The 26,876-nt window shown below is 39.9% G+C and overlaps 1 protein-coding gene across 1 annotated transcript in view; it reads left to right on the top strand.

Moving 5' to 3' along the window:
- The window catches only part of rptor (regulatory associated protein of MTOR, complex 1), a 499,208-nt gene that overhangs the window by 426,633 nt on the left and 45,699 nt on the right, over positions 1 to 26,876 (top strand). Inside the window, exons 26-28 of the mRNA XM_059948392.1 lie at positions 5,694 to 5,808; positions 5,896 to 6,020; positions 14,121 to 14,225. Coding sequence (XP_059804375.1) covers positions 5,694 to 5,808; positions 5,896 to 6,020; positions 14,121 to 14,225 — 345 coding nt within the window. The remainder of the gene's footprint in view (positions 1 to 5,693; positions 5,809 to 5,895; positions 6,021 to 14,120; positions 14,226 to 26,876) is intronic.

Below are 26,876 nucleotides of genomic sequence, written 5' to 3'. Positions count from 1 at the left end.
AATTTGGACACCAAAACTAAACACAGTATTCCAGGTTTGATCTCACCAGGGCCCTGTACAACTGCAGAAGGACCTCTTTGCTTCTGTACTCAACTCTCCTTGTTATGAAGGCCAACATGCCATTAGCTTTCTTCACTGCCTACTGTGCCTGCATGTTTACTTTCAGACAGACAGACATACCTTATTGATCCTGAGGGAAATTGGGTTTTGTTACGTCGCACCAACCAAGAATATGGTAGAAATATAGCAATATAAAACCATAAATAATAATAAGTAAATTATGCCAAGTGGAAATAAGTCCAGGACCAGCCTATTGGCTCAGGGTGTCTGACACTCTGAGGGAGGAGTTGTAAAGTTTTCAGTGGCTGATGAACAAGGACACCTGGATCTCGTTGTATTTCCCCTTTTCCTAACTTGACACCATTCAGATAGTAATCTGCCTTCCTGTTCTTGCCACCAAAGTGGATAACCTCACATTTATCCACATTAAACTGCATCTGCCATGCATCTGCCCACTCACCCAACCTGTCCAAGTCACCCTGCATTCTCCTAACATCCTCCTCATATTTCACACTACCACCCAGCTTTGTGTCATCTGCAAATTTGCTAATGTAAAATATTGCCAAGAACAATCACGATTGCCCACGTCATACAACACGATGGATAATGAATGAATGAATCCTTGTACCTGGTGAAGTGGCTTTTAATTATTGTTAATGCTTCAAGACACTTGTATTGTAATTATTTACACATAATTTAATTCACTCCCTAATGTACTTCAGAGAAGGAAGCACATTCTCGTCTGCTTTGTGCTGATGGTTTTGACTCTTGTGTGCTTCAGTTGTATCAAGCAATTATCCTACTCAGTTGCAAACTCCCTAATTAACAACCCTGTGATAACAGTATTGTCCTTCACACTAGCAGTTACAGATTTTGCTTCCATTGTGACAGTAGGAGAATTCAGCAACGTCTGCAAATCTCAGTGATGTCTATACCCTGCAGTTTTATGTCCTGTAAAAATCACTGTTTAAGTCACTTTCCCTTTTGGACTTTTGTTTTTAAAAATCATTTTTCATCAGTCTAAGATACATCTATCTTTACCCTTCTGTGTTCAGGTCAATTATTACTAGAAAATTAATCCTAGTTTTGAAACATTTCTTGCACTGTTATACTTCCCTATCTCATTTCTTCATGTTATGAAAATATTGTTGTTGTTCCTCTCTGCACCTCGTGGCATATTGGGAGGCAATCTTGCCATTTTTTTAGAGTTTGTCTATTTTTTTACAAGGCTGAGCTGCTAGCTTGGCGCTCAACCCAACATGGATGGAAAGTGTGCAAGGAGCTGGCCGGATTTGAGCACTCAACCACTCGCCTTATAGTCTGGTGCAGATGCCACGACACCACCAGCTGGCTAAGGAAAACATAACAAACTTGAAAAGCCATGCACCAACAAATAATATTTTGAAAAGTCATTATCTACTCCTTCTAGGCATAAAAACACTAATTTTGTTAGACTTTTCCCTTGGTGTTTAAAGCTCACCAGAGTGCATTGTCTCCATTTTCCAAAGTGGTTTGCTCTGTGGGCATATAGAGTCAAGGAGTAATACAGCACAGAAATAGGCCCTTCAGCCCTTCTAGTCTGTGGAAAACTATTATTCTTCCTAACCCTATTGACCTGCATATCCCTCCTATCCATGTACTTAAACAAACTCCTCCTATCCATGTACTTACCCCTCCTATTCATGTACTTAAACAAACTCCTGCATCCACTTATGCTTGCAGCATGTTCCACACTCTCACCACCTTCTGAGTAAAGAAACTCCCCTTGTGTCCCCTTAAATATTTCACCTTTCATGCTTATTCTATAATTCTCTAGTTCTAGGCTCCCCCAAACTCAGTGGAAAGAACCCGCTTACATTTATCCAATCTTTGCCTCTCATAATTTTGGCTGCTACCAAATCTCCCCTCAATCTTCAATGGCCTTGGGAATATAGTCTTAATCTATTCAACCTTTCCCTATAATTCAGGTGCTTGAGTCCTGGCAACATCTTTGTAAGTTTTCTCTGTATATCTTTCCTGTAGATAGATGGCCAGAGTACACACAATACTCCAAATTAAGCTTCAGCAATGTCTTGTACAACTTCAGCATAACATCCCAACCCCTATACTCATACTTTGATTTATGAAGACCTTAAGTATTCATACAGAGAAAGAAAGAGACATAAACATGCCTTCCATTTTTGACTTTACATTCAGTCCCCAGCTGTACATTGTAGCAAAATTAACAGTCGGACTTAATTAGCCTCAAGCAGTTCTCCTGTGACCTTGCTCAAAGTGCGTAGGGCTCGGTGTTATTTGAACTTTGAAAAGCCACCAAATGACAAGAAAGTGACGTGTTGGTTGGAAAGTTGTGGGAGATGGAAATGTTTTGTTAAGCTGAATCTGATGTTTGAGAGAATAGAAGCAATAGTTGAAAGGAAAGGAACGATTTAGAAATGAAAGAGAAGTATTGCTAGGAAGCAGATTGAAATAGGGAGAGGAAACGCTTTGGAAGGAGAAATTCATTAAGGACAGACATGAGAAGTCCAGAGGCACGTTAGACAGGAAAACAAGTGTTTAGAGGTAAAGCAAATGTCACTGGTCGTAGATGGTAGAAAATGGAATCAGAAATTGTAATGGAAAAGAAAATATTTCAGGAAGTTTATTATATTAGTTTGTTCAGAAGAAAAAAATGCATGTGATTAATCTTCAGAATTTGTTTTGAAGAACAGAGAGTAAGAGTAGAAGTGAATCCTGTTAGAAATGGGAAAACAATGCAAATTCAGTCAATCTGAAACAGAAAAGAAAATACATTAATCTTTGGCATTTGGAATAGACAAAGGGAAAATAAATTAAGAGGATGAGTGCAAGTATATCATTGGCAATGAATATCTGATAGGTAAATGATGTTCATGTATGACAGTGCATTGATGAGTGTGACTGCTATGTTGCAGCACTCCTCAGCATCGAGAAGATAGAGGGGTATTTTACAACAGATGTTTCTGGTAATAAAGGTGATTGAATGAGGAGACAGAGGGAACAAATGGTTCTTGAAGTGTGATGAGTGATCTCTTGATTGACTCTCTGAGACATTTGTTGCTCCGACAGACTTTCTGATTTAGGAGGAGGCATAAGCATAACTGTGAAGATTTTTTTTTTAATTTCTCCAATTGCTTTCCTATCCAATCAGTGAGCTTCAATCAAAGGAGTGAATAGTTGGAATCCCATAAGTGGCAATAAATGTTCATTTTTATTGACTAATCAGACCAAAGAGCAGATTTAGGCCATTCTGCACATGGAGACGGCTCCACCATTCGATCATGGTTGATTTATTTTCCCTCTCAACCCCATTCTCCTGCCTTCTCCCCAAAACTCTCTGATGCCTTTACAAATCAAGAACCAGTCAACCTCCACTTTAAATATACCAAATGACTTGACCTCCACAACCATCTGTGGCAATGAACCCAGCTTCCAGCTAAGTAAATTCCTACTCGTTTCTGTTCAAAAGGGATATCCATCTATTCTGAGGCTGTGTGCACTCAGATCAACAGAACATTTGTCCGTCATTCAGATTCAACATAGGTAAGGCAGCAGCAGGAGAAATATAAATAGAAATGCGCAATTCAAGCTCAGGGTGGAATGATGCCCTGAGATTGCATCACTGTGAAGACTGGTGACTATATTGGTCAAAAGCAGGGCCGGCAATGGATTGCATATTGAGTAACCAGCACACACTATTCATGCAGGTAAGACAGGGTGCAGGTGGAGCTCAACAACAACAGAGGCTGGTGGAGGTGATATTGCAAGCTAAAGTCTTGAGAGTAAAATTTAACCAAATATAAAGAAGGCATTTTCTATTTATCTTACAGAGAACAAGATTCGGCGCGGTAGCAAGGTGGCTAGCACAATGCTTTACAGTACAGGCAACCCAGATTCAATTCCCACTGCTGCCTGAAAGGAGTTTCTGTGGGTTTCTCACATGCTCCAGCTTCCTCCCACTGTTCATAAACATACCAGTTGGTAGGTTAATTGGTCATTGTAAATTGTCCCATGATTAGGCTAGGGTTAAATTGGGGGTTGCTGAGCAGCGCGGCTCAAAGGGCTGAAGTGGCCTATTCCAAGCTATATCTCAGTCAATAAATAAAGATAAATAGCCCTTGCTTCCAAAGCTGCTATAATCAACAAGTATTGAGATGAGATTATAGGGTAGTATCCAGGTTTAAATGTCTTTCACAATACAGCGGCATTCTAGTTTATGGTAACTACGCCGTTAAATTAAGTTACTTGCCCTGTAATGATTTCCTAGTTATAATTGCTAACTGGAATTTTTCCTGCTGAAATATTAGCCTTTAAATTCTATCAAACCTACTTAGTGACATTTGGCAGGCTTGTGTTTCTGCTGCTAGTTGTACTGAAGAGGTACCATTTGGCACAGTTTCCTTTTTTTTTGTGCTTTGGCCTATGCACAGCAACACTTCGGACCCCATATCTAAGGAAAGACGTGCTGGCTTTGGAGAGGATCCAGAGGAGGTTCACAAGAATGATCCTTGGATAGGCAGGTTAACGTATGAAGAGCATTTGATGGCTCTGGGCCTGTACCCACAAAAATTTAGAAGATTGAGGGAGGATCTCATTGAAACCAACTGAATATTGAAAGGCTAAGACAGAATCGAACTTGAGAGGATGTTTCAAATAATGGGGGGAGTCTAGGAGCAGAGGGCACATCTTCAGAATAGAGGGACAGAGATAAAGAGAAATTTATTTTAGGCAGAGGGTGGTGAATCTGTAAAATTCATTGCCACTTATGGCTGTTGAGTCCAAATCATTGAGTATATTTGGAAAGCAGAGTTTGATAGGTTTTTGATTGGTAAGTGTGTCAAAGGTTACAGAATGAAGTAAGGAGAATGATTTTGAGAAGAAAAACAAATCAGTTATGATCAAATGGCAGGGCAGAGTCAATGGGCTGAATGGTCTAATTCTGCTCTTATGTCCTATAGTCTAATAACAGCGATGGATGCACAAAAAGAGTTCATTTGAGCTGCCATAATTTAAATGGATGGAATGAATACACAAATTGTTTCACAGGCCTGAAATCTTTCCAAACTATTTTTCTCATTTGCAGTATCTACCAGTATTTTAGTAAATCCAGGACAGGATAACAAAAGCTGCTGTCCTCTGAGTACCTCTCATCCTAATGGATTTTAGCTTTCACTGTCCTCCTGTTCTAAGAGCATCATTTTCTGCTGCTCCTTCACATCACCAAGAATTGAAAATCCCTATATTGAATTAAATATTTTACAGGTTTTTCTTCAACAATTAATACACAAGACTCTTAGTGGTACCACATAATCAGGTTTTATTTTATATTGGATATATTTAAAGTGGAGGTTGATACGTTCTTGCTTAGTGAGAGCATCAAAGGTTACAGGGAGAAAGCAAGAGAATGAAGTTGTGGGGGATGATAAATCAGCCATGATGAAATGGCAGAGCAGACTCAATGGGCCAAATGGCCTAATTCTGCTCCTATGTCTTATGTTTTCTTTCCCTGTGCAGCTGAAAGAACTTTATTGCAAAGGCAACATGAAACGTTTCAAAGCGCATCTATTTCTTTCCAAGTGTCATTTTACCTTTTTCTTTTATTCCCACTAACCTAGGTGTTACAAGACTAGATGACCAAATCTTTATCAACCGGAATCCAGGCGTACCCTCCGTTGTGAAGTTCCACCCTTTCACTCCGTGTATCGCAGTAGCTGATAAAGACAGTATCTGGTAATTCCAGCTCAAATCTACATCAAATAATTTCAAGTGCACACCTTATTCCAGCTTTTGCTCAACATGCTTTTCTGTTTTGTTAAGTTTTTGGGACTGGGAGAAAGGAGAAAAACTTGACTATTTTCACAATGGAAATCCCCGGTACACACGGATCACTGCTATGGAATACCTGAATGGGCAGGATTTCTCTCTGCTCCTCTCAGCCACAGGTGAAGTAAATTTAATGAAATACTCTGATATGAAAAATTTGTATTAATTGCACAGGAGATAATCTGCTTCACTGTTATGATGTACATTTACTAGAATAGCTCATATTTAAATCTCCAAAGTAAGGCTCAATGCTTCCAGATGCTTAGAGCTTTGACGAAAGCCTGAAACGTATTTGCTGTTGGGCGTTCACAGCTTTGCTTGTTACTCTGTTTGAAAGCTCCAAGAGGACTACAACCTGGCCGTGATTTGGAGGCTTGCATGCCTCAATGACATAGAAAGCTATGTTGGATGAAGTCAGGGCTTTATGCTTTGGCCCTTGGTAGGGTCACCCATGCCAAAGAGGTCAAAGGGTAAAGGACTGATTAAGAGCAGTCCACCGGTCCTCCAGGTTTGGGAGTTTAGCTCAGGTCTAACAATCCTGACAGGTCAAACGAAGTTCTTACAGATATAGCAATGAGGAGTCTTTCTACATGCAATGGTATTCCTGAGTCTCTACCCAGGACTTGCATGGCTGACCGTAGTGGAAAACAAGAGGAAGCTACTGATATGATGAAGGAAACCCTGAACACCACCAGAGATGGAGGATCCTTCATTGCTGTCAGCAGTGTAGCAGGCAGTAAGTAAGTCTGTTTGAAAGCAGGTTTTGAGCCCTTATGCAATAGTTATTATGATCAGTACTGACATTGTGAGTGTTTTCACGTCTCCCCCCCCCCCCACCCCCATTTCTCCGAATCCTCTTTCAGAATATCACCACAGGATATCATGCTTTTGTTTGGCTCTTTTATTTCAAGATGACAGAGATTTAATCTTTGTTTGTTTCCTACAATTAAAAAAAAATGATTCACTTCTACACAATCGTACTTTAACCTGAAGAATGACGCACAAAAGCCAGGTTTAATGAAGTAGATTGATTTTTTTTCCCTCTTTAAGAACATCAGAAAATTACTGGAAATTTTTGAATTGGACATTGTTTATTTGCAATTCATTCGAAGGGCTTGACATCAAAAGATTAGAGTTTGTTCAAGCGTTCTTTTGCAGACTGATAAAATTATTAGCTAGCATTTAATTTCCGAGTGGAACTTTGTTTACTTCATGCTAAGTCACTAATTAATTTTTGATTTTGTTTAATAACTATAACAGATTTGATTATTAACCAGTGTTGACAGATGGAGATTATAGCTCTTGTATATTTTTCATTTTAAGATTAGTGTAATGCAAATTAGGAGTACAGGCAGCATCTATGGAAAAGAGTAAACAGTCGATGTTTCAGGCTGAGACATTTCATCAGGACTGGAGAAAGAAGGTGAGAAGTAAGGTGGGGAAATGGAGGAAGAAGTGCAAGCTGGCAGATTATAGGTGAAATCAGGATGGGGAGGTGAAGTAAAGGCTGGGCGTCAATAGGTGAAAGAGATAAAGGGCTGGAGTAGGGGGAATCTGATAGGAGAGGACAGGAAGAAGGGGAAGGAGGAGGAGCACCAGAGGGGGATGATGGGCAAGAAATGAGATGAGGTGAGAGAGGGGAATGGGGACTGGTGAAGGAGAGGGCGGGGGTAATCACTGGAAGTTTGAGAAATTGATGTTCATGCCATCAGGTTGAAGGGTACCCTGATGGACTACAAGGTGTTGCTCCCTGTGTGGCCTCATCGCAACAGTAGAGGGGGCCACAGACTGACGTGTCGGAATGAAAATGGGAAGTAGAATTAAAGTGAGTGAGAGATCCCGCTTTTTCTGACAGACAGAGCTTAGGTGCTCAGTGAGGCGGTCTCCCAATCTGCATCGGATCTTACCGATATATTGGAGACTACACCAGGAGCACCAGATACAGTAGATGACCCCAACAGACACAGGTGAAGTGTCACCTCACCTGGAAGGATTGCTTGGGGGCCTGAACAAGGGACGGAGGAGGTATGGCACTTGTTCCATTTGCAAGGATAAGTGCCTGGAGGAACGAATGAACAAGGGAGTCACGTATGGACCGATCCCGGTGGAAGTGGAGGGTGAGGAGGAGATGTGATTGGTGGTGGGATCCCGTTGGAGATGGCAGAAGTTATAGAGAATTATGTACTGGATATGGAGGCTGGTGCGGTGGTAGCTGAGTGATGATGATACAACTAGATAGAATGCTAGATAGAACGGTACATCTGCAGAAATTTGCTGGGATTGTAGGTGATCTCCTTCCTGGCACTTACCTTTCAATCTTTCCTAGGAATTTGAGAAAATTTGGTATGTCACCAACAACTCCAGCAAATTTCTGTAGATGTATCATGTGGGAGCATTCTAACTGCTTACACCATCGTCTACTGCAAAGCAAATTTCACGACATACAGTATGCCACTGATATTAAACCCAGATAGACTGGAAAGGCGGAGTGTTGGCACCGGAGGCAAGGCTCGGAGCGATTTCGCGCTGAGGCTGTGAGACTGCCCTGGCTGCTGTGCTTCGTGTCTGCGAGCTTTACAGCTAAAGTGATGAACTGAAACTGAGGCTTTGGGGCTGCTGTGGGGATTCAGATCTAGGAACTTAGATTTGGTTCGGAATGCTGTTGTTCACTTCTATTGTTTGCATAATTTCTGTTATTTTTCTCTTTCTTTTGGGTGTTGGTCTTAACGTTTTTTAAAATTGGATTCTTTTGGGTTTCCTGCTTTGTGGCTGCCTGCAAGCAAACAAACAAATCCTGAGGTTGTATAATTTATACATACTTCGATAATGTTCTTTGAATCTTTTGAATTCTGATTCTGTATGGAGGGACGATTGGAAAAAGCTACAGAGGGTCATAAGCTCAGATAGCTCCATCATGGACACTAGGCTGTCCACCATCGAGGACATCTTTATTAGGTACACCTGCTTGTTATTGCAAATATCTAGTCAGCCAATCATGTGACAGAAACTCAGTGCATTAAAACACACAGACATGGTCAGGAGGTTCAGTTATTGGTCAGAGCAAACATCAGAATGAGGAAGAAATATGATCGAAGTGACTTTTACTGTGGAATGATTGTTGATACCAGACAGGGTGGTTTGAATATTTCAGAAATTGCTGATCTCCTGGGATTTTCACGCACAACAGTCTCTAGAGTTTACAGGGAATGGTGCAAAAAACAAAAAAACATCCAGTGAGCAGCAGTTCTGTGGGTGAAAACACCTTGTTAATGAGTGAGGTCAGAGGAAAATGGCCAGACTGGTTCAAGCTGACAGGAAGGTGACAGTAACTCAAATAACCACCTGTTATAACATGGTGTGCAGAAGAGCATACTGTGTATATATAGTACCTATAAAAGGAATTCACACCCCCCCCCCAAGAAGCTTACTTGTTTTGTTGTTTTACAACATTAGATTTAATTTGGCTTTTTTGACATTGATCAGCGGGCAAGACACTTTCATGTCAAAGTGAAAACATCTCTACAAGATTATCTAAATTTATTACAAATATACAATATAAAATAAATGATTGCATAAGTATTCAACCCCTTCAAGTCAGTATTTAGTAGAAGCACTTTTGGCAGCAATTACAACCTTGAGTCCGTGTGGATTGGTCTCTATCATCTGGACACTGCAATTTTTCCCCATTCTCCTTTACAAAACTGCTCAAGTTCTGTCAGATTGCAAGGGGATCGTGAGTGAACAGCCCTTTTCAAGTCCAGACACAAATTCTCAATTTGACTGAAGTCTGGACTCTGACTTGGCCACTCCAGGACAATAACTGTTGTTTCTAAACTATTCCTGTGTAGCTTTTGCTTTAAGCTTGGGGTCATTGTCTTGCTGGAAAACAAATCTCCCAAGTCTCAGTTCTCTTGCAGACTGCATGAGGTTTTCCTCCAGAATTTCTTTGTATTTAGCTGCATTCATTTTACCCTGTACCTTCACAAGCCTTCCAGAGCCTGCTGCAGTGAAGCACCCCCACAGCGTGATGCAGCCACCACCACGCTTCACAGTAGGGATGGTGTGTTTTTGATGATGTGTGGTGTTTGGCTTATGCCGAATATAGCGTTTAGTCTGATGGTCAAATAGTTCAATTTGGTTTCATCAGACCATAGAACCATCTTCCAGCTGACTTCAGAGTCTCCCATATGCCTTCTCTGAGATTTCCTGTGAGATTTTTTCAACAGTGGCTTTCTCTTTGTCACTCTCCCATAAAGCTGCGACTGGTGAAGCACCCGGGCAACAGTTGTTTTATGTGCGGTCTCTCCCATCTCAGCCTCCAGAATTGTCATAGATCTGTTGGTGGCCTCCCTCACTAGTCCCCATTTTGCACAGTCACCAAGGGGGTTAAATACTTTTTATAGGCACTGTATATAGCTGGGGTGCCTAAGACTTACACAGTATTGTGTGTCACCATTTTATTTGTTTTCTACCGCAGTGGAAGAGCAACTTTCTGACTTTCCCTTCTGCACTTCATATATTTTGAAATTGCTTTCTAAATATATAGTGTTCATAGATGTTTCTCTGGGGTTAGTATTATTCACTCTGTATTTTGTTTTGCTTCAGGATGTAACAAGCAGAGTTGATAGAAGGGGGACCTGGAGATGTGTTGTATTTTGATTTTGAGAGAGCACAAGATAAGAGTACATTGCATTAGGAATCTGTCAAAAGGCAAAGTAAGTTTATTGTCAAATGAAATGGATGTTGCCACACACCACCTTGGGATTCATTTTCTTGCAGGCATTGACAGGCAAGTAAAGAAATACAATAGAATTTATTAAAAACTGTACCTAAACAAAGACTAAGAAGCAAGCAGTGTGCAAAAGAAGACAAATTGTGTAAATAAAAAGTAATACTGAGAACATGAGCTGTAGACTCATGAATTGCAGAGTCCTGTGAAGTGAGCCTGTAGGTTGTGGAATCAGCTCAGTGTTGAGGCAAGTGAAGTTATCTACAGTGGTTCAGGAGCCTAATGATTGTAGGATAATAACTGTTCTTGAGCCTGGTGGTGCGGGACCTAAGGCTCCCGTACCTCCTTCCCGATGGCAGCAGCGAGAAGAGAGCATAGTCTAGATGGCGGACATCCTTGATGATGGATGCAGCTTTCCTGTAACAACATTCCATGTAAGTGTGCTCAATGGTCAGCAGGGCTTTTCCTGTGGTTTAATGGATGTGATTTACTGTGTTGGCATGAATTGAAAATTGGTTGTGGCATAGAGGACTGAGTTGGAATATTTTCCAGGCTGGGTAGCCGGTGGATTGTCCTAATGTTTTCATTTGTAATGGCGCCCCTCCTCCTTTAATCTCTCTTGGGGTCAGGAATCAGTCTGTTCAATGATTTTTTTATTCAAGTGTCCAACTCATCTTTCATCTCCCGGTGTCATTTCTCACTCCAGCTTCTGAGGAGGAAATTGTTTTCTGTTTTTGTTTGATCCTAATTTTTTTGAAAGATAGAAATGTTATACTTGTGCATATGTTTTGCGATATTGTGTAAAGGAACCTGTCAGGCATAAATCACCCACGGTGATTAGAAATTGCAGAAGGAAAGATCAAAATAACCCATGATTGTAACAATTGCAATTTTCAGCTGAGATACATTTTTTTCTGGAACACCCTGGACTAATCCTTGAAGAGTTGTAAGAGGGACTGTTATATTATTGTATTGTTACTTGTTGTTGCATTGTCATTGGAGTCTGGAAAAATGAAAAAAGGATCTTACCCAAATGTACAAGATTCTGAGAAGGCTGAGAGTGGGTTTTGTCTCATCAGGGAATCTAAAACTGGAGGGCAAGGTTTCAGAAAACAGGGTTGTCCATTTATAATGGTGATGAGAGATTGCATGTTTCGAATCTTTGGAGCTGTCTATCACAGAGAGCTGTAGGGACTGAATCGCTAAGTATATTCAAGACCACAATATCTCTCTGGTCCGTAGGGAAGCTGAATGAACAGACAAGAAAGTGGAGCCGAGGACAACATCAAATCATCCATCATTTGATTGAATGGTATGGCAGACTCAAGAGGGCCATTCTGCTCCCATGTCATATACACTTAAAAATAACTGCAGATTTAAGCTTTATTGGTTAAATGTGTTTCACATTTTTAAAGAAAAGGCATTAATTTCTATTATCAGCATCTAATATAATTTTTGTTATTGAATTTGATCTGGTAAACGTTATTTATGTGAGCAGAAATTTCTGGTCCTTGAAGTATCTTTTCATTTTCATGCTTCCCCTGTGTAAATTTTCTCCACAAAACATGGGTTTTGACTGTTAGGTGAAATGGGAATAGCAGTTGATCATGTTGGTTTGATGTCCTTAGCTCCACTTTCCTAGCTGTTCATTCAGCTTCCCTCTGCACCTGATGTATATTTACATCTGGAATATACTCAGATCTTCCTCACTACCTTCAGGTTCCTGAACCAACCTGAAAAACCAAGACACTACCTCAGACTATATATATTTCTTTATTTTCTCTCTCCCTCCTTGCAATGATGCCATTATATTTATATTTTGTTTCAGTTTTGTATATGTTAATTTATCTTTGTAATGTATTCTGCTGCTCCTGCAAAAAACTAATTTTCATGGTATTTATTCCCTGAGTACATAAGCCTGCAGCAATAAACTTGAACTTGACAAGTATCATTTAGCTTCCAAAATGTTATGTGGTAGATTTAAAGTCATAAACTTGTAATCAATGATTGTCCAAAAAAGAATAGCAGATTTTCTGTGTGATAGTTGCAAACTAAATCCAAGATCTTTACTGGTCAATGTTTTAACACAGTAAAAGAATCAAGGTTCATATTTCTTTGGAAGTGTTTTTTCAGTTATTCACTTATGCAGTTGACAAAGCCACCATGATTCCCAGGCCAAATTACCCTTGAGAATGTAGTGGTAGGTCATTTTGAACTGCTGCTCTCCTTGTAGTGCTATTGTAGTAGTATTGGGTGCCGAGTTCCAAGGTCGATACCCAGTGTTGTGAAAGAGAAGGCTGCATATTTTCAGAGTTGGGATAGCAGGGAACCTGCAGGTGGTGATGGTGTTATGTGTTTACTTGGCCACTTTGGTGGTGGAATTTGTAGGTTCGCAGGTTTCCCTATATGCAAACAGAACTAGTATTGGCTACACCAAATTTATTAGTGTTTTAAAGAGAAAATTAACAATTATTATGTGAAAAATTACATGTTTTCAATGTAAGCCATATAAAACCTATTAATAACAGTTCAACTGTCAAAGAGAAACCATAGATCCCTACCAACTCCAAACTCAGTAAAAGCATTCATGAGATACAGTCAGCACTTGGCTGGCTTCTAAAAAGCACATTTCTACGTAATTCTGTATGGATTTAGTATCTGTTGGTGATACTGATAAACACAAGAGAATCTACAGATGCTGTAAATCCAGAGCAATACATAAAAAATGCTGGAGGATCTCAGCAAGACAGGCAGCATCTATGGAGGGGAGCAAACAGTCGATGTTTCTGGCCGAGACCCTTCATCAGGACTTGTGTGTGGTGATATTTTAGTCAACAATACATCTGCATACATAAGACACTACATTGTCACAGAAATGTGATCAGATTGATAAGACTTGAAATTGGATTTCACTTATACATTCAGAGATCTCCTCCTTGACAGGTCCCTGATTTCCCCTGATTACCAATGATAGTGTTAGAAAAATGTGTGCTTGAAGAATTGTGTTGAGTGATTTGTGGTCATTGAATTCAGAGTGAAATAACTTCAGCTGCTGTTAATGAACTTGCTTCTCAGCAGCAGTTATAATCTCTTAACATCTAAGAACTAGCTGTAAACTTATGAAGATCTAAGCCAATGCAGCCTTGAACTTATTCAGAATCCCCTTACAGATGTTAAAAATCTATTTAGTTTCTGTATAGAGTTTACTTTGCAAATGTGTTCCCTTCAGGACATTAGACCGCGATATACAAATAAACCAGTACAGGTTTAAATGAGACTGGTTAGACATCTCAAACTTGCCTACAGTTGCCTTGCCCACTAATGTCTGGGAATTAAACTTAAAACTTGAAATCTTAGTCCAGACTATCTAAGCAATTTATTTCCTATGTATAAGCAGCAACCACATGCTAACACTGCCAAATCTATCACTGCACTTCCCTGTTTTGTGACCAAATTATTAATAATTATTATTTCATATCTTTTAATTTAGATGATGGCGCTATCCGAGTTTGGAAGAACTTTGCAGATTTGGAAAAGAATCCAGAGATGGTGACTGCATGGCAAGGTTTATCTGATATGCTCCCGACCACGAGAGGTTAGTTAGCTGCCTTGTAATGGGCTCTATCATTCTCTCCCTTGTAATACCTTCATACAACAATATGTGTTACACTGTTCCTCGGGTACTAGTTTCAACATAAAAGCCTGTAAACATCATCATCATCTTCACAGACTACAAAATTATCTTTTTTTAAATGTTCTGTTTATCTTTATTATGAATACAATGCAATGTGGTTTAGTGTACTGTAACTCTAACCCAAATATTTAATACATCACAACACAGTCTGGAAGTACTTTGTATTAGAAGGTGTATATAAAGAACAGCTTGGACAACTGAACTTCCTGGGTGTTACCTTCCTGATACTTCCCTGCTGATCTTTCAACTGTTATCTGTTGTTCCCAAGGAAGATTTTCTAGAATTTGTGGAAGGCGCAAATATTTGGAATTTGATCTAAATCCTGCTGTATCACGTATAAAACAAATGAACAGAATGAAAGATTTCTGTTATGTCTCATCAGATTGATAAATTTAGCTTAAAATGCATCTAATCTGAAAATATATTTAAATTACACTTCAAAGCAGATTTTTATTCAGCTTCTCTCATGACTTAAAAGATTTAACAGTTCATGAAAGAAGCTGAATAAAAATTTATTTTGCTGGGAAAATATTGAGTTTTACTGCCTAGAAAAAAATATATTGACGTGTCATGTGTTAGTCATGTTTCTACCAGAATACAATTTATTTTTTGTTGAAATGATGAAACCAGCTCTTGAATTATGTACAAACAAGAGAAAATCTGCAGATGCTGGAAATCCGAGCAACACACACACACACAATGCTGGAGGAACTCAGCAGGCCTGGCAGCACCGATGGAAAACAGTACAGTTGACGTTTCGGGCCAAAATGTCGACTACTTTTTTCCATAGATGCTGCCTGGTCTGCTGAGTTCCTCCAGCATTTTGTCTTGAATTATGTAATTTTGAATGGAATAGTACTGCATTTTTTCATGCTACGTAGAGGTGAAATATTATGCAATTTATTAAGATTAGAGAGATGCATAATGCTAATGTCAGGATACAGACTGCAAACTAAGCCTTGTAAACCACTGGATCTGCTTACACCATTGACTTGATTATGACAAATTGAGTAATAGATTTGAGCATTGCAATCTTCCTAAGATGATGTTTCATCTACCTGTGCTAGGGTCTGATGGAAAGGGAGCTAGACTGTAATTAATTAAATGTAACGGCTGATGTAATTTTGCACAGTAAGGTAGCAATTTCTCTGCTCACTGCTGCTTTGTTTGTACCAGGCTTTTGAACAATCTATGATTTGCTCACAGTCTAACCAAGGAAAATGCGTTTAATCCACTGATGGATCTGGTTTGTAATAGAGACTTCAGCATAATTGTTCTTGTGGGTGAAAGGCAAGTTTCAGCAGATGAATTTGCTTGGCAGTTTTGTCATGGTATTAAGTGAAAGATTGTGCTCTGTAGCACAAAAAGAAAATTGTTTTGTGGAATATGACAGCAAGGCTGACCTATGTAATTCAGGGAAGCATGCAGAATTAGTTCTGCTGAAACTGCTTTGTTTGGTCCAAATGGCATGTCTTGTGTTGAGATTAGTTTCCCCAATTTTTAAAATAGCCTTTTTCAACACTATTACGTGGAAATACTGTCTCAAGAGGGTAGCCTCAAAGCTTGACTCACTCACAGCAAATAGTGTTTGTCAAGTACCTGATGTGATTATCTATTGAGAGGGACTAGTTGGCAAGTGAACTGGAAAACTGTTGTGTAATGTGGCCAGTGTATTTACCTTAAAATTTTTCATCAGCATATGTGCACTAATAAAGTACCAAAATTCACACGGTTGACTGAAATTGGATTTTTTTTTGCTTAGGGTGCCTGTCCTGGGCTGGAAGACTGTATGTGTATGTGTGTGCATGTACATAGGTGGGTGGGTGGTCGGGCGGAACAGGGCTTGTTCTGCTGTTGTTTAGTTGCTTGTGTTCTGTGAGCATTGTGGGCAAGTTATGTTTGTATCAGAATGTGTGGTGACACTTGCGGGCTCCTCCCAGCACATCCCTTAGGGCGTGTTGGTTTTTAATGCAAACGACTCATTTCACTGTGTGTTTCAATGTAGAAGTGATAAGTAAATGAATCTGAATGTTTTACACTAAAGCAATTATTATTTTGTGCAGCAAAACATTAGAAGGAATACCAGTAAGAGTTCACTGGTAACACCAATTCACACTTCTATTACAGCTTTAAATTTGAACTTACATAATTCTGGCCACCTTTCCTCCTGCTTCTCTCCCCATACACTCCCCACAACCTCCCCCCCAACTCTCATCCAAAACAAACATACCGTACATTTTGCTTCAGCATCTCATACAGACATGGCAGCTTTCGAGTCTGCACCTCCTCGGCTGTTCTTTTTTGGGGGAATTGGTCATGGCAGGGAAGGCTGTGGAAGTGACATGTGCCAACAATTTTGCTTGTCTGTAATTTCAAAAAGGTTGAAGTTATATCAACAAATGTTAACACTTTAGCATAAGTCATTATATTTTCTAAATCCTTCATCGTGTATTACCTTCGTTCTTCTCAACTGTTACTAAAATTGTTTTTATTTAGTTCAATTGATCTTAGATCCTCCTCCTAGTTATTAAACTTGTACAGCTGCTGTTTCTGCTGCATTTCTTCTTGTTAGAAGGTTTTATCTCCAAAGGATCTAATAAATCAATGTTTCTTTTTTGTCCAGCCCATCCTGATAAGTTGTGGGTTGATAGGATTTTTTTTTCAAAGCTCTTCTTGCTCTGTGAATGATTCATCTGAAATATTACTTACTGACTTCTCTCATCCCAGTTTCTTCTCCCCTGCAAGGTTTATCAACATGGCTATATGTGAGTCATACGCCCAATGCCTAGCGAGATTCACACACAAAGTGCTGTAAGAGCTCAGCGGGTCAGGTAGCATCTATGGAATTGAATAAACAGTCAAATTTTGTGGCTGAGACCCTTCTTCAGGACTGGAAAGGAAGGGGGAAGATGCCAGAATAAAAAGGTGAGGGTGGGGGGAAAACAGGACCAGCTAGAAGGTGATAGGTTAGCTCAGGGTGGGTGGGAAATTTAAAGGGCTGGAGATGAAGGAATCTGATAGGTGAGAAGAGTGGACCATGGGAGAAAGGGAAGAAGGAGGGGCACCAGGAGGAAGTGATAGGCAGGTGAGGAGAAGAGGAAAGAGACCAGAGTGGGGAATAGAAGAGGGAAGGAGGGAGGGGAAAAAAATTACTGGAGGAGAAATAGATGTTCATGCCATCAGGTAGGAGGCTATGTGGACAGAATATGAGATGTTGCTCCTCCACCCTGAGAGTGGCCTCACGTCAGAGAAGAAGGGGCCGTGGATCAACATGTCAGAATGCCAGTGGGCATAGAACTTAAAATAGTTGGCCACCAGGAAATTCCACTTCTGGCAGATGGAGCAGAGGTGTTTGACCAAGTGTTCGCCCCATTTACAATGTGTTTCAGTAATGTAAAAGAGGTTGCATTGGGAGCACCAGATATAATAGACAACCCCAACAGATTTGCGGGTGAAGTGTGAATAGATTGCTCTGAATTGTCTCACTGGTTAATAGACATTACTTACAACCAAGAGGTGTTCCACATTGGAAGAAGCAGAGAGGAGAATGCAGGTCTCCAGCTGCTAGATGCTCTACCTTCAATTCACTTGGAAAATACTGAGTAAGAAACTTTCACAATGCAGACTACAGCATAAATCCTCAATATTCTGATGTACTTTTTAAACAAAGCAACTAATGAACTCTGTATATTTTTTGAATGTTGAGATAGTGTTCATAGAACAGTAAAGCACAATACAGGTTCTTCAGCCCAAGATATTGCCTGTTCTTTTAACCGAAGATCAATCTAACCCTTCCCTCCCACATAGCCCTCCATTTTTTCTTTCATCCCTGTGCCTATCTAACAGTCTCTTAAATGTTCCTGATTATCTGCCTCTACCACCACCACTGGCAGTGTGTTCCATGTATTTACCATTCTGTGTAAATAAATAATCGACCTCAAACGTTTCCCTATGCTTTCCTCCGATCACCTTAAAAATGTTCAGGAACTTTTAAAGATATCTGATCAAGTGTGATCTAATTTTGTACCCATTTCCTTGATGAATACAGACTCCAGTAGCACTAATTCATAATAAATGTTCTTGTTAATTCATGATCTACCATCTTGTGAATAATCTCAGCTGTCATGGGTGTTGACAGAGTGAGAATACTTGCTAAATTCACCCTTCATCTGCTCGTGTGTACATCTTCTGCCGCAGGCAACAAGTTCCTTGACCTTAGTACACCAAGGTGAACTGATGCTTTGGCTGAAATCTGCAATTTTGGCCCTGGAGTGGTTGGTCCATAGTACACCTGTACGCCATTGTGGAACATGATGTTGAAATGGGCAGAATAGGTCAGCACTAAAAGAGCTTTAACTGATCGTGATCAATGATTGGAGTTACAGTCAGATAGGCATGGTCTTGTTAATTGCTCCTATTTCATATATTAATAATTTGCCATAAAGCTTGATGTGCTGTGAAGTACTTTGTGCACATTTTATTTATTTCTTAATCGCCAGCTTTGATCCCACAGCACCGCCCTGCATTTTGAATCATTTTCAATCAGTGATTGAAACATATAAAATTATTAAAGGATTGGACAGGCTAGAGGCAGGAAACATGTTCTCGATGTTGGGGGAGTCCACAGTTTAAGAATAAGGGGTAGGCCATTTAGAACGGAGTTGAGGAAAATCGTTTTCAGCCAGAGAGTTATGGATATGTGGAATGCTCTGCAGTGGAGGCCAATTCTCTGGATGCTTTCAAAAAAGAGTTAGATGGACCTCTTAAAGACAGTGGAATCAAGGGATATGAGGAGAAGGCAGGAATGGGGTACTGATTGTGGATGATCAGCCACGATCACATTGAATGACGGTGCTGGCTCAAAGGGCCGAATGGCCTACTCCTGCACCTATTGTCTATTTGTTATAGCAAGGTGCATCCAAGAACCTTGTTTGTGTTAGCAGTTCCACAGATCTCAGTTAATTGGGGCTTGTGCTATTCTTTAGCTCCCTAGACGAATCATTGCTTTCTTTGGGGTCTGGGGCTTCTAATATTCACCCCCTTTCAGTGAAGTTGTATTAAGTACATTCATTGCCTGCTAATCAACAACCAGCTTTTACTGGTGTCTCTGTGAAGCTGAATGATGGGAAGAGTGCTGAAGAAATGAGGAATTTTCAGTTTCTCTTATTTAGTGAAGTATGTGCCAGCTGCCACCCTCTTCTAGTTATTCATGAACAAAGGGCAAACACTATGCCAGGAGTGGGCAGACATGTTTTACAGAGACCCATGCAATCCACTGCAACTGTAGTGATTCCAGTACCAGATATCCTGGAACTAGTTCTTGGGGTGAAAGAACACTTTCCTCAGAAAGCCACTTGAAAGTAGTAAATTAGTCTTTGTAGCTGATTGTCTACGAGGAAGTATGTTGAATAGCCTCCACTGATCCCATAGTAGAGGGATAAAGAGGGAAATCAGGAGGGCAAAAAGAGGATATGAGATGGATTTGGTAGGCAGGGTTAAAGGTTATAATGAGAGGTTCCTCAGTTATATTAACAGTAAAAGAGAAGCAAGGTCTTCCTGAAGACAATCTTTTCAAGATTAGCATTATTTGTCACATTTAGATTGAACCATACAGTGAAACGCGTCATCTTTGTCAGCTACCACATAGTCTGACGATTGTGCTTAGGGCTGTCCACATGTATCGCAATGCTTCCGACACAAACGTAGCATGCCTACAACTCACTAGCCCTAAACCTAATGGTACATCTGTGGAATGTGGGAGGAAATGGGAGCGCCCAAAGAGGGAGAATGTGCTAACTGCTTACAGACAGTGAGGGAAATGAACCCTGATCGGTGATTGCTGCCATTGTAAAGTGCTGCACTGACTGCTACACTAACATAGCCGCCTTCCTACACTATCAGGGCTGCCTGCGTGTAAGGCCACAGGAGATGGCTGAAGTTTTTAATTACTTTATTTATCTAGTCCTCCAGACTAAGACTAATAGGCACTGGAGAAGTTTTTTCCCTACTGCGGTCACTTTGCTGGTTAACTGTCGGCTAACTATTACTTGGATTGCACTACCTGTATGTATAATCTATATTTTCATTTATATTTATCATTGTTATTGTTATGAGCAGAGAGACAACATCTGCCGGAAGTAAATTCCTTGTATGTGCACAGGTACTTGGCGATTAAAGTCTGATTCTGATTCTGATTATTGAGATACAGCATGGAATAGGCCCTTCTGGCCCTTTGAACTGTGCACCCAGATTTAATCCTAGCCTAAACACGTGGTAGTTTACAAAGACCAATTAACCTACTAACTGGTATCTCTTTGGACTGTGGGAGAAAACCGGAGCACCCAGAGGAAATCCACGCGGTCACAGGGACAACATACAAACCCCTTATAGGCAGCGGCAGGAATTGAACCTGAGTCACCTATACTGTGTGTGAAGCGTTGTGCTAACCGCCAAGCTACCATGCTGCACATTTTTAAAGTCTACTTCTTCTCAGTCTTTACTAAGGAGGATATGAAAAAACTGACTGTAATAAGTAGTCAGGTCTTCCTTACAAGGAAGGGGGTATTTGTAGCCCTAAAGTGCATTAAGATGAGCAAATACTCAATGCCTGACCAAGTACACCACTGGAAATTGTCGAGGCCCCTGTAGAGCTATTTGCTTTGTTGTTAGCCGCTGGTAAAATTCAGAAGGTTGGAGGGTAGATAGAATTGTTCCTTTGTTCAAGAAGAGTGGCCAGGAAACTACAAGTTAGTTAGCCTGATTTGGGTTGTAAGGAACCTATTTGAAGGGAATTCTGGAGGATAAGATAGATCATCACTTGGATAGTTAAGGCCTGTTTAGAAATAAGTATAGTTTTGTCGGTGAGAAGTTAAGTCTGACAAATCTTTTGGAGATTTTCGAAGAGGTAACTAAGATGATAGATGAAGGTCGGACATCGGATGATATCTATAAGGCCTTTGACAGGATCCTGAATGGCAGGTTGATCTGGAGAGGGGGTCACATAGGATTTAGGGGGACCTGGTGAGGCGGGTTCAGGATTTGCACAGTGATAGGAAGCGGAGGCTGAAGGTCAGTTCTCTGACTGTGGTCCTGTGACTAGTGGGGTGCTCCAGGCAATAAGCTGTATTCATTATTTATGTAAATAAATTGGATATTAATGTACATGCCATCTTTAGAAGTTTGCAGAAGATACAAAACTAGGGGTCTTGTTGATGTTGAAGTAGGTTGGAATGCATTATAGAGAGATCTTCTTCAGATTGGGAGATGAACTAAGGAATGGAAAATGGATTTCTTCTTGGATAAGTGCATTTTGCACTTTGTGGTGCATTTTGGGCATTCAAACTAGGGTAGAAACTATGCCGTGAATGGCAGGGCATGAACAAGTGTTGTGGAACAGAGGGACCTGGGAAAAATACAAGTGAACAGTTCACTGAAAGCAGCCACACAAGTAGACAGGATGGTGAAGAAGGTGTTTAGCATGCTGGCCTTCATCATTCGGGGCGTCCAGTTTAGGAATAGGGACGTTATGTTGCACTTATATAAGTTGTTGTAAAGGCTGCACTTGGAGTACTGTGTGTGGTTTTGGTTACCCTTTTATAGGAGAGACACTGTCAAGCTTGAGAGGATGTAGAAGAGATTTACAAGGATGCTGCCTAGACTGGTGGGCTTGAGTTGTACGGAAAGGGTTACCACGCAGGATCTTTACTGCCTGGAGTAGAGCAATAAAGGGTGACTTCACAGAAATTCAGAAAATCATGAGGGTATGGATAGTCTTTTTCCCAGGTTTGGGGAGTCCAAAAGTACAGGGTACAGTTACAAGCTAAGAAGGAAGACATTTTAAAGAGGTCTGAGAGGTAATAGAGCATAGTGAGTACCTGGAATGGGCTGCCAGAGGAAGTGGTTGAGGCAGGTCATATCACAATATTTAAGAGGTATTTGGATAGGTACATGAAGTGGAGGGGTGTAGAGGGTTTTGGGCCAAAGGCACATGACTGGGGTCTAGCAGGTCGGCATGGACTAGCTGGTCTGGAGGGTGTGTTCCCATGTGTTATTACTCTATGACTCTATAATGATCCCAAGCTCATTTGAAGCTCATCTGTACTGAAGACTATATCAGTTTATGACTATGGTTCTGGGCAGCTGAGTTCTGCCCTTATCTTCTCCCGCGAAAAGTTAGTAAGACACTTTTTTGATCCCATTGAGTCCATGTGAAGAAGGTGCAGCCACAATGTGTGATGGTATTACAACAGCACCATGAGCTTGTTCTGTTAATGGTGCAGGTAGGAGTCAACATTATAGTTTTAGATAAAAGCAAATTTTCAACCAAAAAGATCTAGTTATCCCAATGATTTTTATGACAATCCAATTGTCTGATGGTCACCCTTAACAGAACATAGATTGTTTTCAAAGTTTATTTAACTGATTGAATTCTCCACCTACTGTGCTAGGATTGGTAGGTACGGTAGTTTCCAGTTCATTAGTCCTGGCTGTAGATTATTAATTGGGCAGCGTAACCACTGTACCTTATAATTTATGTGGATAAAATACACTCAGTGGCCACTTTATTAGGTACAGGAATGGAACCCAGTGTAGTCTTCTGCTGCTGTAGCCCATCCACTTCAAGGTTCAACAAGTTGTGGATTCAGAGATGTTCTTCTGTATACCACTGTTGTAACTCGTGATTATTTGAATTATTGTCACCTTCCTGACAGTGTGAACCAGTCTGGCCGTTCTCCTCTGATCCCTTGCATTAACAAGGCAATTACGCCCACAGAACTGCTACTCACGAGTCAGTTGTTTTTTTGTTTCTTTCACCATTCTCAGTAAACTCTGGGGACTGTTTGCACAAAAATGCCTGGAGATCAGCAGTTTCTGAGATATTCAAACCACCCCATCTGGCAGCAACAATCATTCCACGTTCAAAGTCACTTAGATCATTTGTTTTTCCCCATTCTGACGTTTGGTCTAAAAAGCAACTAAACCTCTTGACCATGTCTGCATGCTTTTATGCATTGAGCTGCTGCCTCGATTGGCTGATTAGATATTTGCATTAACAAACAGTGCACACATATACCTAGTAAATTTGCCAATGATTTTAAATATGAAAAAGTACCGTTGCTGTTCAGCATCACCTACTAACATGACTTTGACAATACAGTAAGAGTCCTCTGCTGGTATATCCACCCAGTTCAATGTGAAGAGAATGGCTTCTTGTAAACTAAAGAATTATAATGCAAATAAGGTTTATCTTCTTTAGTTTATTGGGTATTCTCCAAGGCCAGGAGCGGAATTTCATTTCTTGTGTGAACTTTAGCTAGCAGGCCGCTCCATTTGATTTATGTTTGTTTCTACTCCATGCACTCGGAATTAAAATTATTATTCACCTCGGGTAGAAGATCCATGCGAGTTCATAATTTTCTATTTTGATAATGAGTTTGAAAAATTTACACTCTGTCAAGTACTTACTGCACCAAAGCAGGAACTTGATGCTGTAGTTATGTATCATTTAATTTTTTTTCATTAAATGTGCTCTGACTGAGCAAAAAGTTGTAATTAAACTTGTTTCTACTCCATTTCTCATTCGATCTGGGTACCAACTGGTTTCCTTTTGAATTATTGCATAGAATTACAAAGAAATTGTAACACAGGCCATTCAGCCCAATCAGTGCATTTGGTGATTGCCTTGAAATAACCAGAGCTTGGTGAAAAGATTTCTTATAGAATCTCTACAGACTGTGGTTTTATTAACATTGTTTTCTGGGAAGATATTTAGTTCCGATTTTAATCATGCAAGTTTGTATTTGACTTTTTTTTGTAATTTTTTTACAACTTCTTCGGAGTTACAACTAAAATTGTGGCTCCTTTGGGCAGTTTTCTATGTTTACCATAAGTTCATCTCTTGTACAGTGTAATTAACTTTGCCTGCATAATTTACTGTGCAATAACTTGAAGGGTCAGCAAAAGTTTAATGCTATAACTGGCTTGTTCTATTTTCCCTGCTTCTCCCCTCAATAATAATGCATTGGCGAACCTAATTAACCTAATCAAATTTACATAGAACAATCTTACTCATTTTAATTACTCATGTATCATCCAATCCATACCGTTAAAACCGCAACTTCTGTCAATTAGAACCATGTTGCGCGTGTGAGAACTTGCTCATGCTGATAAAAGTATGTAAATGTAGATTTATTCTTTTGGAAACAATTATTGCTTGGATATAATTTGCAATTAACTTGAAATTCAGAGGCTGGTGCTGGTGAAATGAGTTTTCAAAGAGCTTTATAATGCATAATGGTAACCTTTTTGTGAACCTATTATTCACACCAGCTTTTTACATAAAATCTCAAGACAGAAAAACACATTATATAACTGCGATTCTTACACTTCTCAGGATTTATCTTCAGACCATCTATGCTGGTTCTTAATAACACAATTTCATGATGGCTCATTCTGATTACAGCACATCCTAAATGAATTTAAACAAAGAAAAGCTTTTTTTATTTTCTGCAGCTCAGAGCCTTGAGTCGAAGTGCCTTTCAGGCAATGAATGACTTTTAGAAAGCACCATTGTACTTGGGCGTGAAAAGGGGCAGGAAATCTCCACATAGCAACCTCCTGCAAGCCTGTCCTAATGACAGGATTAAGTATTTCAATGTGAATGTGTTTCTGCAGTATTTTGTACTACAAGGCATAATCCAAATGTTAATGGAGATTATTATTCAGGAAGTGGGTTGTGAGTTCCTATGGGACCTGTGGGTTACTGATAATAACTTGTTTCTCCATTTGCACTCTGTGTATGGCAAGCTGTTTATCCAGCAGTCTAGATGATCTGAAATTTCATCTACCTTCCCCGAGGCGAAGCGGTTAGCGTAACGCGATTACAACAGCTGCAGCCAGGTTTCAGTTCCGCCACTGTCTGTAAGGAGTTTGTACGGTCTCTGCATGACCTCCCACATCACAAAGACATACGGGCTAGTGGTTCAGTTGGTCACGTGGGTGTAATTGGGCAGCACAGGCATATTGGGCCAAAAGGGCCTGTTACTGTGCTTTATCTCCAAATAAGCAATAAAATTAGAAAAATAAAATAAAACTGCTGCTGTGGTCAAGGAGGAAGGGAAAATTATGAGGTATTCATGAGTTACCTTGAGTTTATCTGTTTAATCTCCAAATTCTAAAGCTTCAATTACCATTTAATGTCATGCGGTTTTCCAAATTTTGCCATTACTAGTACATATTCAGCAAATAGAAGCAGTTTAATGTTTTTATAGAATGTAATTGGTGAATGTCTCATTCAAATTGTATGTAGTCATTAGAACAGATGTACCACATTGTAGCTCAAATGGCAGGTTATTACGAGGCTAATTGAAAGATTATATAATTGCCTCAACATTTTTTTTAAATTAAAAGTAATATCTACAAGTAGATATATTTTGCCAGATATGTAAACTAACTTTGATTTTTCTCCAGTGGTGTGTAGCAAGACTGTGGACATGTTTTAAGATTGCCCTATTAGTGAAGGAAATGGTTGAAAATCAAATTTTGCCTAAAAGCATCCACAAGCTATGATTCCAGTGTAATCTGCACTCAGTGACCACTTACTAGGTACCTTCCGTACTTAATAAAATGCTAACTGAGTGTATATTCACGGTCTTTTGCTGCTATAGCTCATCTACTTAAAGGTTCGGCATGTTGTATGTTCAGAGATACTCTTCTGCACACCTCTGTTATGTTGTGTGGTTATTTGAGTTACTGTCACCTTCCTGTCAGAGAACCACTCTGATCATCCTCCTTGAGTTCTCTCTTTAACAAGTTTTCCCCCACAGAACTGCAACTCACTGACTCGTTTTTTGTTTTCGCACCATTCTCTGTAAACTCTAGAGACTGTTTTGCATGAAAGTCCCTGGAGATTAGCAGTTTCTGAGATGCTCAAACTACCCTGTCTGGCACCAGCAATCATTCCATGGCCTCTTGACGAGAATCAGAATCAGGTTTAATATCACAGGCATTTATTGTGAAATGTGTTGGTTTGCAGCACCGGTACATTGCAATTGTAGTAATAAAATAAATAAATTACAACAGGAAGTATATATTTAAAAAAATAAGTAGTCCTAAAAGAGAGGGGAAAATACACTGAGGGAGTGTTCATGGTTTCATTGCCCATTCAGAAACGTGATGGTAGCAATGAGAAGAGGGCATGTCCTGGGTGGTAGGGGTCATTAATAATGGTGCAGCCTTTTTGAGGCATCATCGTTTGAAGATGCCTCAAAATTCCATATAGGTCCAACAGAAGTAAGTTTATGAATTAAATGAATTGTCTGATTTATAGAAGACTGACAATAGAGATGACATTTAAGATGTTACTGCTCTGTTAATTTACATACATGCAATATTCATCTTGATTCTGTGTAGAAGTGACTTGCCGTCTGATAAAAATTACATGAAGTGAAGTGAAATTTCTTTTACACTTCCACCAGGCTCAAGGATAGCTTTAATACAGTTATTATAAGACTGTTCAACGGTTCCCTAGTACAAGACATCATCTTGACTCCG

Source organism: Hypanus sabinus, chromosome 23 (assembly GCF_030144855.1).
Source record: "Hypanus sabinus isolate sHypSab1 chromosome 23, sHypSab1.hap1, whole genome shotgun sequence".
Classification (NCBI taxonomy): domain Eukaryota; kingdom Metazoa; phylum Chordata; class Chondrichthyes; order Myliobatiformes; family Dasyatidae; genus Hypanus; species Hypanus sabinus.
Note: the sequence above shows the minus strand (reverse complement) of the source record. Positions and strands in the feature narration are given on the sequence as shown.